Here is an 18,572-nt window from a genome sequence, read left to right as displayed (position 1 = left end):
TTCTCATGAAACAGCCTCTTCATTCCCTGCTCACCTTTCTATTTCACCATTGGTTTCATACATGCCCAGTCAAGAATCCAAGTGTATTCCGTTGTGGGTGATAAGTTAGTCCAAGAAGGAAGAAGGAAGTAGACAGAGGGGTAGCAGGGGAAAGCAGGTAATGAGAAAATGTAGAAATGATAGTGAAGCAAGAAGAAGTTCATAAGACAGAGATTCGCCCAGACAGCCCAGGGCTGCCAACACCTTCACAAGTCCTGCTCAGTGGAGTAGAAGGGCCACGGTCTGAAAATCTGGGAATAATATGGGAGTAAGTTTACTCCTTGGAAGAAAAGTTATGACCAACCTAGATAGCATATTCAAAAGCAGAGATATTACTTTGCCGACTAAGGTCTGTCTAGTCAAGGCTATGGTTTTTCCAGTGGTCATGTATGGATGTGAGAGTTGGACTGTGAAGAAGGCTGAGCGCCGAAGAATTGACACGTTTGAACTGTGGTGTTGGAGAAGACTCTTGAGGGTCCCTTGGACTGCAAGGAGATCCAACCAGTCCATTCTGAAGGAGATCAGCCCTGGGATTTCTTTGGAAGGAATGATGCTAAAGCTGAAACTCCAGTACTTTGGCCACCTCATGTGAAGAGCTGACTCATTGGAAAAGACTCTGATGCTGGGAGAGATTGGGGGCAGGAGGAGAAGGGGACGACCCAGGATGAGATGGCTGGATGGCATCACGGACTCGATGGACGTGAGTCTGAGTGAACTCCGGGAGATGGTGATGGACAGGGAGGCCTGGCGTGCTGCGATTCATGGGGTCGCAAAGAGTCGGACACGACTGAGCCACTGAACTGAACTGAACTGAAGTAGGAAGAACCAGAATGTTGGAGGAGATGTCACTGTGTATCTGTTCCAGGGGTTGAAAGCCCGTTGCCCATCTGCTCCATTTTGGCCTGAAAGGTGTTTAAAAAGGAGAAGGAGAGAAGACGACAACCCTGAGTGCTGCCACAAGAGGCGTGTACCTTTCAGCTCTGACCTGCCACTGCCTCTTGTCCATCCCACCCACACAGTCATGTTCTAGCCTGGCTCTGCATCTGAATTTTCAACCCTGAGTGATCCCGCTTTACAGGTGAGGGGCAACTGAGGTGCAGGGTGGAGCAGGGACCTGCCCCAAGTGCACTGAGGGCAGAGCTGGGCCGGATCCATCAGGCCTCCTGACCAGCAATGCCCTCATTCCGCGGCTCACACCAGGGTCAGGCCTGAAAAAGACCTGGGGCCAGACAGAGGGATGAGGAGGTGGTCTTAGCGGTTCACTGGCAGGATGAAATCTACACGCACAAAACCCAACCCCCAGCCGTCAGCACAGACCTTGCCTCCTGGGGCATGCCACGCCTCTCCTTCGGTCTGAGTCCAGGCCCTCAAAACACGGGCCAAAGGAGCACTCAGGGCCAAGGGCAGGAAGTGTGTGTGCCCTGGACCATCTGCTAGAGTGCAAGGTGAGAGAGGCCTTACAGCGGCATGTCGCCACGGTTAGCCAGACTTGTCTCCGGCCAGTGCTGTCCAGTGTCCCCTGTCCCCTGAGATTCCCTAGCAGCTGAGGGCATGTAGCATCCTATAAACAACTGACTCATCTTTGTAAAACCCCATGTGTTCAGAGCTCTGTTCTAGGTGCTGGATGAAGGGAGGATCCAGAGGCATACAATTCAGTGAGGCAGAAAACATGACAAGTATTGGGTAGCGAAGCATCAAAGAACAGTGTGTCCAGTTAGTGCAGTAATTGCTGAGGAAGGATTGTAAGATCTGGGAATGTGTGGTCCTTGAAGATGAGTCTCAGTGGCAGGTAGGCCACTCCTCATGACTTTCCCCCCACTTCCCAAGACCCGGATTGGGCACAGGACCTGGGAGCCGGAGCTTTTCTCAAAGTAGCTAGCATAAGAGGAACTGGAGGGCAGACTCCACCTGCCCTTCTGCATGTGCTGAAAGTCAAGCCAGGGAGTTTATTTCGTCACAGGACCCAAGGGTAGAGGGAAGGGCCAGAGGGGAGAGACTGAACTAAGAGGTCAGAGGTCAGGGAGACTCTGGAATGTGGTGGGAAGTGAGGCCAGAGAAGAAACAATGAGAACAGGTCCAGGACAGGGCCAGGCAAGTGGCCTGAGTGCCTGGGGCCTATTTTATTGATTGTCGGCTGCCTTATGCATGCGTGAGTCAGACTGGGTGAAAGGCCTGGAACTCAGCAGAGGGAAAAGGGAGTCCACTTAGTCTGCTGGCTCTCCTAGGCTCGGCTGGTAACACCAGTAAGCAGAAAGCGAAGCCCACTGAATGCCAGCACAAGGAACAGCTGGGGAGAGAGGGTGCAGCCTGCCCGGAGGCAGAGCCTGGTCAGCCACTGATGTGAGTCAGCGACATGAGTCAGTGGCTACCGGAAAAGGGCGTGCGCATCCTGGCTATGTTAACAGGTGTAAACTTCCACAGTGAAGGAGAGCTGGTGTTCTGTTCTGTGCTTCTCGGACCAAACCAGGTGTGTATGGTCAAGTCCAGGCACCGACTTAAGTGGGGTCATATTCCAAGGACTGATGTCTACTGTATATAGGGGCAGGGTTCGGAATACTTGTCTGCCATAAATGGTTGAGGAAACTGAGGAGAAGATCCAGGAAAGGGTGGTAGTGGTAAAGGGGAGGAGGACATAGGAGTACCCGCTGACATTTCTATCCCATCCCATCATCCCATCCCAACATGACCTACTAGGCTGATTCCACAAGCTGTTAATGGATAGCCGCTTGGCTGTTAGTAATGCACTGCCTTGAGAGTGTGGAGGTTTAAGTAGAGGCCGTAAGCCTCTGCTTGCTTCGGGAGGATGTGGTACATGCATGCTAAGTCCCTTCAGTTGTGTCCAACTGTGCGATCCTATGGACTGTAGCCCTCCTCCAGGGGATCTGCCCAACCCAGGGATTGAACTCACATCTCTTATGTCCCCTGCATTGGCAGGTGGGTTCTTTATCACTAGCGCTGCTTGGGAAGCCTGGCAGGATGTGGTAGAATAACTCAACTATACAAGAGATTGCATCAACAGGACTCCAAAGCCCTCCCCATGGAGATTCTAAAGCTATCAAATTCTCTGTTGCTTTATGATGGAAAGGAGCAGGTAACAATTTTAACATCCACAGTGACATGGACCTGAACTGGGGGGAGTGGAAGTGGGAAGAGGAGGGACTAGGAAGGATTCTATCAGGCGAGGTGCCTGACATCTCACACCTGCAGAACTGTGACCACCACGACAATATGGACAGACAGAGGAACTCTTCAGGATTAGGGAGTTTGGGAAGACATTGATTTCGGTCCTATTTTGAAATTCTTCCTCAAAAATTATTTTCTAAATGAATGTTGAGTTTGAGATGATGGGTTCAGGGCAGATTTGAGAGATTTGGAAGTCCAAAGCATTCAAAAGAGAATAGCCCCGCATACGTAATGCTAAAATAGAAATATCGCTAAACAATAAAGTCTAAGAGAATCCAACAAAGCTCAGTTTTTCTCAGGAGGAAAGACTGAATGATGAAATATCACTTGACATTATTTCTGTCTGTCTCACTATGTCTTTCTATTTTGTTGGTACCCTGATCATATATTTAATCTGTCTTCTGGGTAAACTTTACATCCAAGGGAGAAAGACCTCTGAAGGGTTAGAAATATAGCTCAAGTTTGGAGGAAAAAAAAAAAAGAAATGAAGATGTAGGTTGGGGGATCCTAGGCAAGGAAATTTAACAGGAAACCCTGGAAATGGACAAATGTCAGAGTGAGGATTGTGTAGAGAAAGAGAAAAGAGAAGCAGGCTGAGTTATGAAAGTTGGAGAATGTCCACATTTTTGAGGCTGGGGGGAAGAGGGGTCATTAAAGGAGATGGGAGGGGGCAGAAACTTGAAAAGCAGAGCAGTCAAGCTGGTTTTCCATCCACAAATGCAGGGAGGAATAAATCCATGGAGGAGGTGGTTAACTCTGACAAATGCTTTTCAAGGGCAAGAAAAATAAGAGCTGAAAAAGGACTCTGCTGGTCTTTGAGCCCATTTCTTCAAAGCCTGAGGAGGGGCCACAGGCAGCTGCCCTGGGTTAGGGAAGGAGTGGGCAGAGAGGTGATGAGGGGCAGCAAGGGGACCACAGTCACGGTTCACAGACCAAATAAGCTAAAGTTGCCTGTAAAATCACATGTCCAACCTGAAAGTCTAACAGAAATCCACAGAGCGCAGTTAAGCACCTGACCTGGCTGGGCAGAATGCACTTGCCCTTGACTGGGGCTGGGGGAGGAGCAGGCAGGAAGTTGAGAAAGAAGCTCCCCGGTGCTTGCATCCGTCTCAGCCCCTCCTCCCTGCTGGGTACTGCCTGTTGCCTCTATGTTTAGACTCAGCTAGGATTAAAATATGTGCTGCCTGGCCCCTGTCAGCTCACACTGAGATGCTGGTGGACTTTTATATAGCTCCATGGCACACTGCAGGGAGCAGATGGGACGTGAGGAGTGCAGGATTCCACAGTGCCTGGTGCCTTGAAGTTGGGCCGGCCAACAGATGGATCTTTTGGAATGGGCTCTGGGGTTGCCTGGCAACCGCTTCTCCCAGGCAGGGCTTCTACGTTTCCAGGAGGCTGGATTTGCTCTCCTCTGCTCACCAACGGCTCAGCCAGGCTGGTCCAGGAGGAGGAGCGGAGCCCAGCTCAGGAGTGGCCTGAGGTTCTGGCCGAGACAGTAGACTTTCGGGGCTCCTTGCCTGGTCTAGGGCCTTGAGGCCGGTGGTGACAGGGCTCTACCCGATCCAGAGCCTAGGCTCCAACCTGGTATATAGTAGATATTTGTGAGAAGGAAAGAGAGCAAAGGATGGCTCCCTGGACTGGGTTGTTATTACTTTCACTATTAAATAGAAGGAGAATTGGCAGACTGGAGAGGGTTTCCCATGGCTGATGTTCAGTATGGCCATATGGTTGTTAAAATATTGAAGTACCCCCCCTCCCCCCCCCCACCACCGTATGGTTTATAGCCACCACTCTGAGTCCCCAAATGCCTCTACTACCCAGGTTGCCTGGCCCTACCCCTAGAATGCACTGGACAAGCTCAGGATCTAGCAATTTTAGCATTTACACGTGATACAAAAGGGCCATTAGGCCTCTGCCCCACCCCTTCAGCCCGCATCTGACCGTCTAGAACAGAGGCATCCATGCTACACTGACTGTTACATCGTTTGACCATCATCTTTGCCCTGAGCCCTGCACCCAGCATCTGAGCCCTCTACTATCACCGCCTCTACTTCTGCATCCCTTCAACCCACCCGCCTGGTGAGGCTAATGGTACCCAAGGCTGAGCCTGGGTCTGAGACGGGTGTGGGGAAGGCAGCAGACAGGGAAGGGTGCCCACTGCCTCTAGACCCCTGGCAGACACATGGGGGAGATGTAGGTCCTCTCTCTGTTCAGTTGGGAGGGTGGGAGAGGGTGACGCAGTCAGACCCAGGCAGGAAACCCGGCCTCCCAGACTGGGTCAGGCTGTCCACCTTTCATTGCTGTCAAGGGCTCTCTGGCCTCAACCTTATTTGGTTAAAAAGCCTTAAGACGGGCTTGAAGAGGGAGCTGAAGGCAAAGGGCATGTGTACCTGCCCCACTCCTAGGCCTGAAATCAGGTCTAACAACCACTTACATCTTCCTCCTTAAAATGAGCCCAGGCCAGCCTCACTCCAACTATCGCAAAGCTGGTCCTGCCTGTTCCTTCCCCAGGGGGCTCTAGGGCTTTCCTCTTTGACCTATTTCCTGCCAGACACTCCCAATCCGGATTCCACGACCACTAACTGCAACTTTTGAGCTCAGCTGGCTTCACACTAGGCCACCAACCTGCAGGTGGACCTTCCCACTGGCCCCACGTGTCCGCTGAAATGCTCAGTCTGGCCACCTCTGGCTTAACTCCCCTCCTGAAGAATCCACACGTGTTTCCCTGCTCCTCTCCCTCCGCTGGGCTCAGGCCTCCTTTCCCACCTGCTTCTCCCAAAGACAGAGGTGCTTCTGCGCCCTCTTCTCCCCTCTCCATTCTCCTCCACTCCCCTCCATCCTCTGAATCCATCTGCTCCCAGACAAGGGGCAAGATGGGTGACAGAGAAGTGCTGGTGTAAGGGGGCGGGGGGTTGGGGGCGGTGTAAAGGGAGATGGGCAGGGCCTGAGCTCTGGGTTTCTGGAGAGCAGCATTACCTGAGCAGGGCAGGAGAGGGGTATGTCTGCCGTCAGATCCAGGGTATCTGTTTTCCTTCCCAGTGGTTCAAGCTGATGCGGGAGGAAAAGAGAGCCGTGAGTGTACTAATTTGTCTCCGCTGAAGTGAACATTCCCTGGCAGGGCATCCTGCAGTGGGGGAACGCTCAGAACTTGATTTCAGGGGGGTTGGCTTCTCCTCCTGGCTCTGCCAGTCACCAGCTGTGGGATACCAGGCAAGTCTCTTAGCTTCTGCAGGATTCAGCTTCCTTGTAAACTTATAAGTCTTGCAGGGATGTTGAGAAGCTTAAATGAGATAAACATGGCTTAAACTGCCTAGCAGAGTTGTTGGCACATAGAAAATACTGAATAAACATAAGGGTTCTGCCTTGCATTCATGTAAAGAGTCCTGCATCACGGTTGAAAGCCTGTCGGAGAGGATGCAGTTGATCCAGGAATCTTAAGGACTCTGTATTTTTCATTCTACATCGACTTCTACAGAGACACCAGTCACTTTCCTCCACACCTTGCTTGCAAAGGGAGGCCAAGAAGAAGCTCCATTCGGGAGGGGCTGGTGCTTTGCTCTAGACTAGAACCCCAGAGAACCAGGAAACCCCACTCATCTTACCATGTTGATCCAAAGAGCCCTGGAGAGCTGGGAGTGGAATTTCTGACTTGGGTGGAGGCAGTCTGGGGCAAAGAAGGACACATCTGGGCGCCCATCCTGAAGGAGAGAAATAGACATCCTTAAGATCCTGTTGGTGCCGAGGGTAGAGAGTGGGGCTCACTGGCAGGCCTGCCCTCTGGAGTGGACCTCTCGACACCCTGCCTCCCTGGGGGGCGCTCCCAGCCTGCAGCTTCCTAAGGGCCTGCTCACCTTGAGAGAGGGCTCAGAGTAGTCCCACCGATCAACAACCCTGAGTGACCCCAAGCCCCCAACCTGCTTTCTGGATCTCACAATTCTCATTATTTAATTTAAAAAGTGCTATATATATTTTTAGGTGCATTTATGCAACTCATGCCATGGATGAAGGAATGAGATCCTAGTCCCTGAGGCAGTCTTAGCCAGCCAGCTCGGAACAGCTATTCCCCAACTCTTGACCAGTTGGTCCCAGTGAGCTTGGTAGGGAGACTAGGGCTTCAGGCCTGGGCAAAGTCTAGGTGCTTAAAGCTTCTTCCGGTAGGCCAGGCCCTTGGGATGGAGGCCCAGGTGGACAGACCCAAGTCCCCACCCTGGCCCATTCACAGAGCCCTTCTGCTCAGAATGGAAGAGTCAGGTGGAGAGCAGAGCCAGGGAGAGAAACAACAACCACAGTGCTGGGTATGGGGCCGAAAGTGAACAGTCTGGAGTTGGATGTGTTCAAATCTTACCTCTGTCCCTTATTTCCTGCAAGCTTTTAGGAAGGATTCTTCATGTCTGTGAGCCTCTCTTATGCGGGGATGATAAAGCTCACCTCAGAAGGTAATTGTGAAGATTTTACATATGGTATGCACAGTGCCTGGCATGTAGTAGATACTTAGTAAAATGGAGGCTGCAATGAGCAGTCATGAGAACATTAAACATTGGGCTGCCTCTTGAATACAGTTCTGATGTTCAAGGAGGCTGCAGCCACCAGACCAGCAGCTAGAGAGCTACCTGGGTCCACCCCATTTGTTCCCAGTCTATGGAAGCACTTGGCATTTCCACTTTGAATTTCCTCCTCCTTGTGGGAGCCCTGTCAGGGAGGGCAGGGAGCCTACCACCAGGACAGGGAGTCGGATGTTGTAGAAGAAGGGCTGCAGAACCACAGAGAAGTCCTCCCGCGTCTCGTACCGACCGGACTCCACCAGCTCGCGCATGCTGCTCTGGGGACACAACCGTGGGCATCTTCAGCACAGGCCTGGGTGCTCCAGGTACCCATTAGCACAAGGCTGGGGATGATGGGCAGTGACCTTGTGCCCATCTCCCTCAACAGGTGGGCTAACTCAGTTCTTCTCTTGAGAACACAAACATACTTGATGACAAATCTCTTTCCAGAGAATTGGAAATGGGTTGTGCCTCCTTTTGGTTCTGGTTTTAAGTGGACTGCAACTTCTGAAGGGCCAGCAGGAAGTCCCAAAAGGAACAGCAACCTAGGAGAGGCCTCCAGAAGGCCCCTAGGCTTGGGACCTGCAACACCCTCGTTGGCTCGTGGCCTGCCCGTTGAAGAGGTAGGGGGTTGCGGGGGCAGCTGGGCATCTGGTGGGCAGGGGAGGGAAAGGCAGTCCCATGGGGCACCCAGGGCTATTCCCCTTGTCAGGCCAAGGGTTGGGGCTGAGCCAGCAAGACAGCTCGGCGATGAGGACTTTGTCACCTAGGTTCCTTTGTGAATCTGCCTGGGGTGCCTGAGATACCTAAGCCAGGAAGTAGCCTGGATGGTGATGTTGCCTCTCAAACTCTGAATAGCTCTTCCCTTCCCATGAGCCTCCCCAGGGGGGCTCTGGGCTGGTGTGCTGATCGAGGTGGAGGAGAGACCTTCTTGGTCTTACCTGGTAGGCTCGGGTTATGGACTCCAACTTGGCCAGCTCTTGGGAGCTCTCCCGCGGGGTCAGAACACAATTGCATAAAATGCTGAAAAAAGAGGGGAGACAGAAGGACCCAGAGCCAAAGCTGTGGTCAGGGTGGAGGTGGGGGAGTGACTTGCAGGAGGCTCTGCTACACATGCTCAGGGGCAGGTTTCAGGACTGACCCAGGGATGCACAAGGGGAAGATATATGGATGGGCACCCTTCCACGTTAACAAAGTACTAAGTGTTGGACCACGGGTCCTGGGCCTTCAACAAATTACACTGAACAAATGCATTTAGGCAATGAGAAGCCCATGTTTAGTGTTTAAAAATAAGTACAAACACACGCTTTGGTGAGCCTGTCGCTCAGGTCCCCAGACACCTCTGGAGTTCACACTAGTGTCCTGCTGTGTTCCCTTTTGTTTTATGATGAATTATTTCACACTCATAAAACCTTCTGGATGTTAAAAAAGATCTCTCTACTCAAAACAGAACCTGGTGCAGAGTAAGACTTTAAAAAGCATTTGTTAAGTGAATAAATGGATGTGTAAGGCAGGAGGAACAATAACCCACACACCTGTGTACTTCTCACTCCACTTAAAAAACAAAACACTCCCAACGGGAAGTTCTGCGTGTCCCTCCCCAGGTCACTTCTCCGCAAAGGTAAGTGAGCTTTGCTTTTGTTATGGTCTCACCATGTGTGGACACACCTGTATGTCACTCCTCCTCACAGGCTGGGCTGCACTGTCTCTCAAACACTAGCGTGTGTCCCAGCCCTGACCTCTGCCCGGCAACTTCCCCCATCACAGAGGTTCAATGGTACCCTGAGGTTAGGGAAGTGGGGGCCCTGACTTCGACCTCCCAGAAGGAGGTGGTCCTGGCACAGACCCCTTTATAGATGCACACGGACAGATCAAGTCCCAGAAACCCCAAGGAGTTCTCACCATGTGAACCAGATCAGCAAGCACCCACTTACCTGGCCTGATGCACAGGACACTTGTCGGGGTTCCCCAGGAACACCTGCCTCATGATACTGGGGTTCAGGAAGTCCACAAGGTTGACCAGCGCCCGGGGTACCTATGTGCAAGGCTCTGGGTGAGAGAGGGCCTGGGAACCTTCTTTCGCCAGCCGCCTTAGGACCCTGAGAAGTGGGGCCAGGCTCCGGGGTCACTGAGTGGGGTTCTGGGACGTGTCAGCACAAGGCGACCACCTAGAGCCCCACAGTCTTTGCCACCCACATGGGCTTCAGTGTGAATGGGCCTCCCAGAGTGGGCCAACATGGCAGTCTTGGGGCTAAATGCTGAGGGTTCAGCTCATAATGAATCTGCCTTCAGTGCAGGAGATCTGAGTTTGATTCCTGGGTTGGGAAGATCCCCTGGAGAAGGAAATGGCAACCCACTCTAGCATTCTTGCCTGGGAAATCCTGAGACCCTTGGAACTGGTCCCAAATAGCATGAGGCTTCCTTGGGGGTACCCCCAAACTATGGAAAGGGCAGGAGCCCATGTCCTTGTCCAGCTCCTTGGGAAGGGGGTGTTTCACTCTCTTCTCCCCACCATGCTTGAGCAGTATCCAGTTTGTGGGAGCCCCTACCCACCTCTCTATGTAGGATGTCCAAGGCATTGCGGAGATGGTCAAAAAAGTTGTCTGCAGAATAAAGATTCTGGAAGAGACAGGAGAGAGAAGAGAAGCTGGTTAGGGAGAGAGGGCAGCGGGCAGAACTGGGTTCTCCCCCAGGCCCCCAGCTCCAGCCCCAAGGACTTGATCCCCCTTGGCCTCCAGCTGTGACCAGCTCATGATATCAGAATCTGAGATGAACAGTTGGGTACTCGCTGGGCCAGACAGAAGCCTACAACCTTCAGTTGCAGCTTTACTTCAGGAGTAGGACACGTCAAGTCCCACTTCTAACTGCTTGGAGTATACTCTTTCTTCTCTTTCTTTCAGGAATTGTAAGAGAGGGGAACGGAAGCCCTGTATATCTGTCACTTGCTGACTCACACTACCTGGGACAGGGAGGTAGGGCCAGAAATTTGAGGGGCTGGGGAAAGAAGTGTGCGTATGTGCACATGTGTGAGTTGTGTGTGCATGCACACACACAGACGTATCCTTGGACAATCCTGAGGTTAATTCTAGGGACTGTTCTCAAAGAGGATCTCCAGGGCCCACAGGTCAAAGTCAAGAGCAATGCATAGGCCTGACCCGCCCCCATTACCGAGTCTGTGCAGTAGTCACATAAATCATTGCCTCCAATCAGCACCGTGATGACCTTCCAGTCCTCATGGAAATTTACTCTCTGTACAGAGGGAGGAAAATGCTTGATGATTTCCAACAAACCAAAAAACAACACAACTCTAGGAAATTCATTCAAACCTCTAAAACTTCCTGGCCCTTTCGAAATAACAGGATCAGAACCTCAGAGCTGACTGCACTTCAGAGATTTATTTATAGACCACAGATTCTTAGCATCAGGAAGGACTTTCAGGGTCACTGTGATCAGCGACAAACCTCCCTCTGGTTGACGTAATCTCCTCCAGGCAGCCTTCGACAGAGGCTGCCCTCTGCCCCTTGAATGCCTCTAGGGACCGGGGGCTCACTGTTTTCATGGCCAACAATTCCATCTGGGGATTTTACTGGGCTAGCAAGCTAGTATTTAAAGATAATCATAGATCTGACTTACATGGTCGGATTTCATCTTCTGTATCAGAGTCTGGACTTGGTTTACAAGTTCCCTGAGGAGGAGAGGAAATCAGTCCCATTGAGGAAGAGCCCCTGAATCTTTCATCCTAAAAGGCCTGAATTGGAGGCTTTATTAGAAAAGATTCTGATGCTGGGAGGGATTGGGGGCAGGAGAAGAGGATGGCAGAGGATGAGATGACTGGATGGCAACACTGACTCGATGAACGTGAGTCTGAGTGAACTCCAGGAGATGGTGATGGACAGGGAGGCCTGGCATACTGCGATTCATGGGGTCGAGAGGAATCAGACACGACTGAGCGACTGAACTGAACTGATGGCATTCACCCCACCTCTGACCCCCCACCCTCCAACATGAGCTGGCAGAGATCCTGAGGCTCAGGGACAAGAAGCTACTTGCCTCTTTGGAAGAAGTTATTACAACAAATAACCCTTCACAAAACTAGCTGTGTATTTGTCCTAAGCCTCTATAGTCAAGGGTACTGGCAATTATATTCGTTACGCATGGTCTCCTTTCTAGGACTCCACGTGCCAAGCGTCTTTAACGATTCCGTGCAGGAAGCTGTTCATCTCCTTTAAAGGACTGGTGTAGACTCTGAAATTAGATCTGGGAAAGTTTTAGCATGCTTCCTCTTTTACCTTGGCTGCCAGGAAGCTGAGCATCTGATGCTCAAGCGCAATAGTTAAAAGTCTCATATTGACACAGCTGCTTCTTCCCCTCCTCCTCCCACCAGTGGCTGTGATTTTTCTTAGGTATATGTTAGTTGTGTCATTTTTGGTAATGGCACAACTTAGCTAAATGCTTCTCTTAGAAAGAGGTCATAGCAACCCACTCCAGTATTCTTGCCTGGAGAACCCCATGGTCAGGGAGCCTGGCGGGCCACAGTCCAGAGGGTTGCCAAGAGCAGGACACGACTGAAGCGACTGAGTGCACATGCATAGAAAGAGGTGGGAAATAAACAAACACCCTACACATACCTGGGTTTATAATTCACGGAAAGACTAGCTCTCAGCACCCTCAGCTCCTCACTAGTTTTGGTCCCTGTTTTAGTGTGATATCAGAGAAGGCAATGGCAACCCACTCCAGTACTCTTGCCTGCAAAATGTCATGGGTGGAGGAGCCTGGTGGGCTGCAGTCCATGGGGTCGCTAAGAGTTGAACACGACTGAGCGACTTCACTTTCATTTTACACTCTCATGCACTGGAGAAGGAAATGGCAACCCACTCCAGCGTTCTTGCCTGCAGAATCCCAGGGACGGGGGAGCCTGGTGGGCTTCCGTCTATGGGGTTGCGTAGAGTCAGACACAACTAAAGCGACTTAGCTTTAGTGTGAGATGGAGCCACAGATCAGAGGTCTCCTGGCACCTGGTGGTGGGTCCATGTGTACCATCATCTTGGCTGTTTCTATTACCAAGAAGGGTCTTCCCAGGCTGGGCCAGGAGTGAGGAGACCCAGGTGGCTGAAGCCTCTAGGAGTGGGGTGTGGGAGGAGGGGTCTCCTTGGAGGTCAGCCTGGGGGGCTGAGTGGTTGGCACCAGCAGCCTCTAGCTTCTGCATTTCCTGCAGCCCCGCTATGGGCATAGGACAGGACGTGACTCGCCACTCCTCTAAGCAGCCCCTCTAAGCAGCCTCTAACATGGAGACTCTGTATTGCCCATCCATTTGGTTGATACTCCCTGGTCTATGGGGGGAACTGCCACTCATGAGGCATTGAGAGAATACCATTATGCCACGGTAAGTTTTAAAAATTGGATATGGTGGGTCAGGTAGCTGGAAGATTAGAACATGCTGCACAGGAAAGCAAGACCAAGTTCACGCTCTAGGATCATGGTCTCTGTCCAAGAGCCAGCCATCCAGCCTCCCCGCAGTCCCAGAGGCAGCCAGTGAAGAGAATGGCCAAGAGACTCTCAAATCACTGCTGTAAATAAAGGCCCCCTATGTACACAGAGGTCAGAATTACAGCCTTGAAGGGAATGATGTGCCTCCCACTCCCTACCCAACAGCTCCCTCCCCCCCAAAATGCATACTCAGCCTTAGCTCCAGGGACAGCTTGATTGAGGAATGCATTTGTCTCATTGGCATCTCCTGTGCCCACCGCATAGCCTGTGAGATTCCCATTAAACTTCCGAAGGATATCTGGAAGAGAAGGGGGTGCACGGACACAGAGAGCTTAGGGTGGGAGGTGGAGTATGCCCCAGAAAGGAGTTGAGGCCTCAGATGACTTGATGACAGGCTGAGCCAAGGCAGCAAGAGCCTCTCAGCTTCTCTTGTCTTTCTTTATACTTTGCAGTGCAGCCATACTCTCTGGCTCATCTATCTTCATACCCTTTGGGCTGGGTGAAGAGATCTGAGGCTCAGGGTGTTTGGTAACTTGGCCCAGGTCACCTGGCCAGCATATAGAAGGGCCAGGGTTTGAACCTAGTTTTTTCCATCCCCTTCAATGGCCTGTCCACAGGTCTCTCCTCTCATTTCAATGGCAGTCCATAAGGGAGATGTCATTTCTCCCTTTCTTAGCCAAGAGGCACTTTCAGGAAGCCTGGGCATCAGATGGACCCAGTGGACAGACTCAAGACACTGGTGGTTACTTACTCGGTAAGGTGGTCACATTCTCCAGGGAGCTGTCCCCTCCTGAACTGTAGAAAGTGAGCAAGTCAGTGAGAGAGACTGAATCAATGTACAGGCTTTATAGAAAAGTGCCCCCATCTTTTAAAGACACCCACACCATCAGCATCTGTCATGCCCCAGAGCCACCTCTTTGTGTTTGAGGGATTCTGAAAAAATGTGAATTCCCCAAGAGGCTGGCTCCTCCAAATTCAGGATTTGAAGGTGAAATCTGAGGGCTGTTTTTTTTTTCGTCTGCAAATCAGGAGGGCACATACTTAGCTGATTCTATACTATGCACCCAGCCATGCTCTACATTAGTTATCTCATATCTCCAAACAAGCTTGGGATATAGATGAATTATCTCCATTTTACAGAGTAGGAAGCTGAGGCAAACAGGGGTTAATCAACTTCCTATGGAAACTTAAAACCATAAAGGTAACTAAAAATCAGCTTGAACTGGAAACGTTTAGAAAATGGATAAGCTCTTCTCTGCCCAGTGGTCAGGTAAATTCCACTGGAAAGTTCAGGGGATGGCCTCTCACTGCCTTTTAACACCTGATCTAATTTCATATAATCTAGTTTTATGGCCCTCAATCTAACTTCAAGACACACTTGAAGTTTGTTTCTTTCATGCATTTAAACTGAACACATGTGGGAGGCAAGGGGAGAAGTATTTGTTTTAATGAAGTCCACTGTTCAGATGTACTATATTTACTGTTATTTTTCTTCTGTGACTCCCTCCTCCATCCCAGTATATTATTCCAGGCCAAGAGGTTTCAGAGAATACAGTGTTAGCATTCAGCCCACCAGTGTAGACTTTCGAAGGACAGGCCATGAATCAAAGTTACTTCATTCAAGAGAAGGCTTGGAGTGAAACTGACTATTTTATACTAGGGTGGGGTCAAGGGCTTAAGTCAAAGGGTCAAGATCCTCAAAAGGTGGAGAGAAAAAGCAGCCAGGTAAACTCTACCCTTCTATTCTCACTCAGGTATCTCTCCCACCTCCCATCCAGTGTCTGAACTGAACCTGGCCTTTGCTTGGGCACTGCTTTTAAAGCTTCTGATCCTTTCCCAACTCTGCATGAAGCTACTACTTTAGCTGCTTCCTGAGCCTTCCTTCTTTGGACCAAAAGCATTTCATCATAACACTTTTCACTTGGCATGAGATAACAAAGACTTATACCTCCTCCCATCATTGTCTTCTAACCCTGCCTCCTTCCCTCCTTCCAGAAACATATAAAAGCTAAAAAATTATAAACACAGAAATATATATAAATGCATACACATCAAGTATGTTCTATTGCAATTTTTTATCTAAAACTATCTTTGTTCTACAAAGTGTGGTAGGTGATTAAGACAATAGGCTACAGAAATCTCTCAGAGCCCATTTCCAGGAGAAAAGAGAGAATTATACAAGTAAATTAGGAGAAACAAAAATATGAAAACCCTCATTTTGAGCAGAACTATAGGAAACATGAAAGAAAACAGACCCACATGAAACAGCTAGTTTAGACAAGACCCTTCAGATGAACGGAGTTCATATTACACCATGAGCTCAAAGAATGGGCTTTGTTCTGGAGTCACTCACAGTATGCAGAGAAATGCAAAACTGATGCTTGATAACATTTATCAACGGAGTTTCAATAATGTGAGACTGAACTCCTAATTAATAAGACAAAGAGATGGTTTTTTTGATAAATAAATTTTATTTTGGTCCTTTGAATGAGCAATCAAGCCAACATTTCAACTGAAGGAAAGGCAATTCTCTGAAGACCTCCAGGTTTGGCACGCCAGTAAGCTAGCCAGAGCTGGGCCTTTCACTGCCATGTGATTCTTACAGGCCAAGGGGCCTTGGAAATGTTCACAGCCTAACCTCTTCCTGCAAGGCCTGCTTATAGCTACCCATCTACCAAGAACTCTTCTCCCTAGTCTGACTGCATGAGGTCCACTCCCTCCACTTTGTTTCCTTGGAGAAAGAGGCTCAAATTGCATTCTTAGTTTACCTAGAATCATTAATTTCCTATCCAGAAGCCTTAACAGCTTCAGAAAATTGCTTTTTCTCAGCTTGGTTTACTACATGGACATTTCCCAGGAGATGCTAACAGGTACTCTGAACAAACAAAGTGTTCAGGGATTAAGGGAAATATTGGATTAAACAGACACAATTTAAATAGATTTCTTCACTGTCGGGCTTCTCAGAGCCTTTAATATGCTTCTATGCATGTGAATTTCCCAGAGGAAGGATATAGTTGGAAAAATTTCCCCCAAAACACAAAGATTGGGGCTAGTGTTCTATAGAACACAGTTTGGGAAACATTACATATTTTATGAAGAGTCAAACTATCTCTTAGACTCTGACCAAGAACCTCTACTTTTAACACATGTGGGTTTTGGGGCAGGTCTTTGAAACACTTAGAATAAAGGGTTTAAAGGGACAGGAGCCATTGAATATATGCCTTGAAAACGGAACCAGAAGATTAAAACTTCAGGCCTTACTAGACCTCACTCATAGGAAGAAACATCAATGGCTGGATTTTTTTCACTGCTGCAGAGAGAAACGTTCAGCGGAAGATGGTCTGTCTGTATCTGAATCCTGGGAATCTGCGCAGTAACTGTGAAGTTAGGTAGGTCACCTTGCTCCCCTGACCATACCAGGGGTAGCTCACCTGTCAACTGCTGGCCGGCTTGTCTGTCTTATTATCTGTTTTCCCACACGAGGATGCGACATCACTGCCTCTTCCTTTAGCTCAGACCAAGTAAAGCTGCCCCTACCTCGTGTTTTCTTCCGACTATAATACCCTCTGCTTTCCTGCTCCTCCCTCTGGTTTGTCTTTCTCCTGCAGCCTCGATAACTCTTGGGACCCAGTGGGTAAGAGGCAACCTTGACTCTGTTCCTCAGGGACCCCCTCCCTACCCCGCCTGAAGGTGGCTGAAGGTGTATGGGACCTCACGCACTGGGAGGCCTGCAGCTCAGCTCTCGCTAGCCGATGTCCCCACACTGTCCACATCTGCGTCCTCTCTGTGGGGGGCTCCTGGCTGAGTGAGGATGCCCCTCACCCAGGAAAAACTCTCTCTCTAGGACGGTCCTCAGGGCCGGCTGGAGAGCCGCCACAGCGTGCATTAGCTGCACACTGTTCCCGCTCGCTTCCTTGAAAGAAACGTTTCGTTTGATTCTCTCTGCAGGAAAGGGAGGGGCGGCCCTGGGCTACCCCACTTTTCATCAGTGCTCTGCCCTCTCGTGGCAGAGTCCTGAGCTCATCACCAATGACTTCGAAGGGCTCATAAACATGAACTTTATTAGGAGAGAAAGAAACAAGAATACTCACGTGCAGCCACTCTCCTGACATGCCTTAAGCTGTCAGGAATACTTCCTGTCTGGAATACTCTTCTCGCCTACCAGCTAACACGTCAAGGCCTAACGGGGTACCACCTTCTCTGGGAAGCCCTCCTCTCCCACCTGGCAGGGTTGAGTATCCCCTCTTCTATGTTCCTGTAGCATCAGGCACTTGTCAACTGAGCATAAGGCTTAGCCTGTGCTTCCCATACCAACCTCCCCCACTACCACATTATGCAGGCACAAGGAAGGGGCCCTGGAATGCCTATTGGTTGGGATTTTTGACTCAGCTGATTCCACCTGAAGTGGGTGCTGCATTTCAGAACTTTCTGTACAGATGTATGCATATACATAAAGGCAGAGGTGTGGCGACACAACGTGAATTAGCAACATGAATAAACACAGACAGACAGTAAACAAGAAACATAGGAACAACCACATGGCCACATATACATGCAAACAGGCAGGTGAAGACTCAGAGATCTGGTGCTTTTCTGGTGCATTTCATGTTGACTTTGTTGACCCAGAAGTCTGATAAGAACCTCGGTTTGCTTCTTCTGTACAATTAAAAGAAAAGAGTTATCAAAGAAAAATATCCTCTCCACTCATCAGATTGTTCCATTTTTCCAGAAATAAGGTAAGTTTTCCTTCTGAAAGCCCCCTCCAGACCTGGTCCTTGCTCTTCGGTATTTATACATTTTACAGGAGACACATCCCCACTCGACCTCTGGGGGTGGGGGGAGCGGTGAGCATGGGGTGGGAGGGGGTCACAGGTTAACATTACCTGTACGACAGCCCCCGGTACTGAGTGGTGACATCAGAAAGGTCATTCGGTTTGGAGCCAATTCCATTGCCGGCCTTTGAAAACATATCCAAATATCAAAATCCACGGGAAAATCAGCAAGTCAGAGAAAGGAGAGGCTGCGTATGGGCAGGGCTTCCCAAGGTGTTCCCTGCAGCATGAGCAGAGCATCACCCCAGGGGGTCAGAATTCCTGGGCTGGCTGTTTTTCCAGCTGCGTGCCTTCCCCAGATCTCAGCTGCCTCCTTACAGACCCGAGCCCATGCCCTGCTTATCTCACAGGATAGTTTTTATGACCAAATTGGATCATAATTGCAAAATCAGTTATGAAGTCTTTAAAGTGCTTTACGAACGTGAGATTCAGAACCATTAGCAGCATTCTGCTCCTAAGTTCTTGATGTGCATGAAGAAACAGCCTACAG

At 50.0% G+C, this 18,572-nt stretch overlaps 1 protein-coding gene across 1 annotated transcript in view; it reads right to left on the bottom strand.

Annotated features, from left to right (window-relative positions):
- PLB1 (phospholipase B1) overlaps window positions 1-18,572 on the bottom strand; it is a 97,838-nt gene that overhangs the window by 26,592 nt on the left and 52,674 nt on the right. Inside the window, exons 29-39 of the mRNA XM_069582883.1 lie at window positions 18,134-18,207; window positions 14,002-14,045; window positions 13,440-13,548; window positions 11,397-11,448; window positions 10,932-11,012; window positions 10,317-10,382; window positions 9,698-9,798; window positions 8,705-8,786; window positions 7,937-8,041; window positions 6,825-6,920; window positions 6,199-6,270 (exon numbers count right to left, since the gene is read on the bottom strand). Of these exons, the coding sequence (XP_069438984.1) occupies window positions 6,199-6,270; window positions 6,825-6,920; window positions 7,937-8,041; window positions 8,705-8,786; window positions 9,698-9,798; window positions 10,317-10,382; window positions 10,932-11,012; window positions 11,397-11,448; window positions 13,440-13,548; window positions 14,002-14,045; window positions 18,134-18,207 (882 nt within the window). The remainder of the gene's footprint in view (window positions 1-6,198; window positions 6,271-6,824; window positions 6,921-7,936; window positions 8,042-8,704; window positions 8,787-9,697; window positions 9,799-10,316; window positions 10,383-10,931; window positions 11,013-11,396; window positions 11,449-13,439; window positions 13,549-14,001; window positions 14,046-18,133; window positions 18,208-18,572) is intronic.

This window comes from Ovis canadensis, chromosome 3, assembly GCF_042477335.2.
Source record: "Ovis canadensis isolate MfBH-ARS-UI-01 breed Bighorn chromosome 3, ARS-UI_OviCan_v2, whole genome shotgun sequence".
Lineage (NCBI taxonomy): Eukaryota > Metazoa > Chordata > Mammalia > Artiodactyla > Bovidae > Ovis > Ovis canadensis.
The sequence above is the reverse complement of the archived record's forward strand: the minus strand, read 5'-3'. Positions and strand labels throughout refer to the sequence as shown.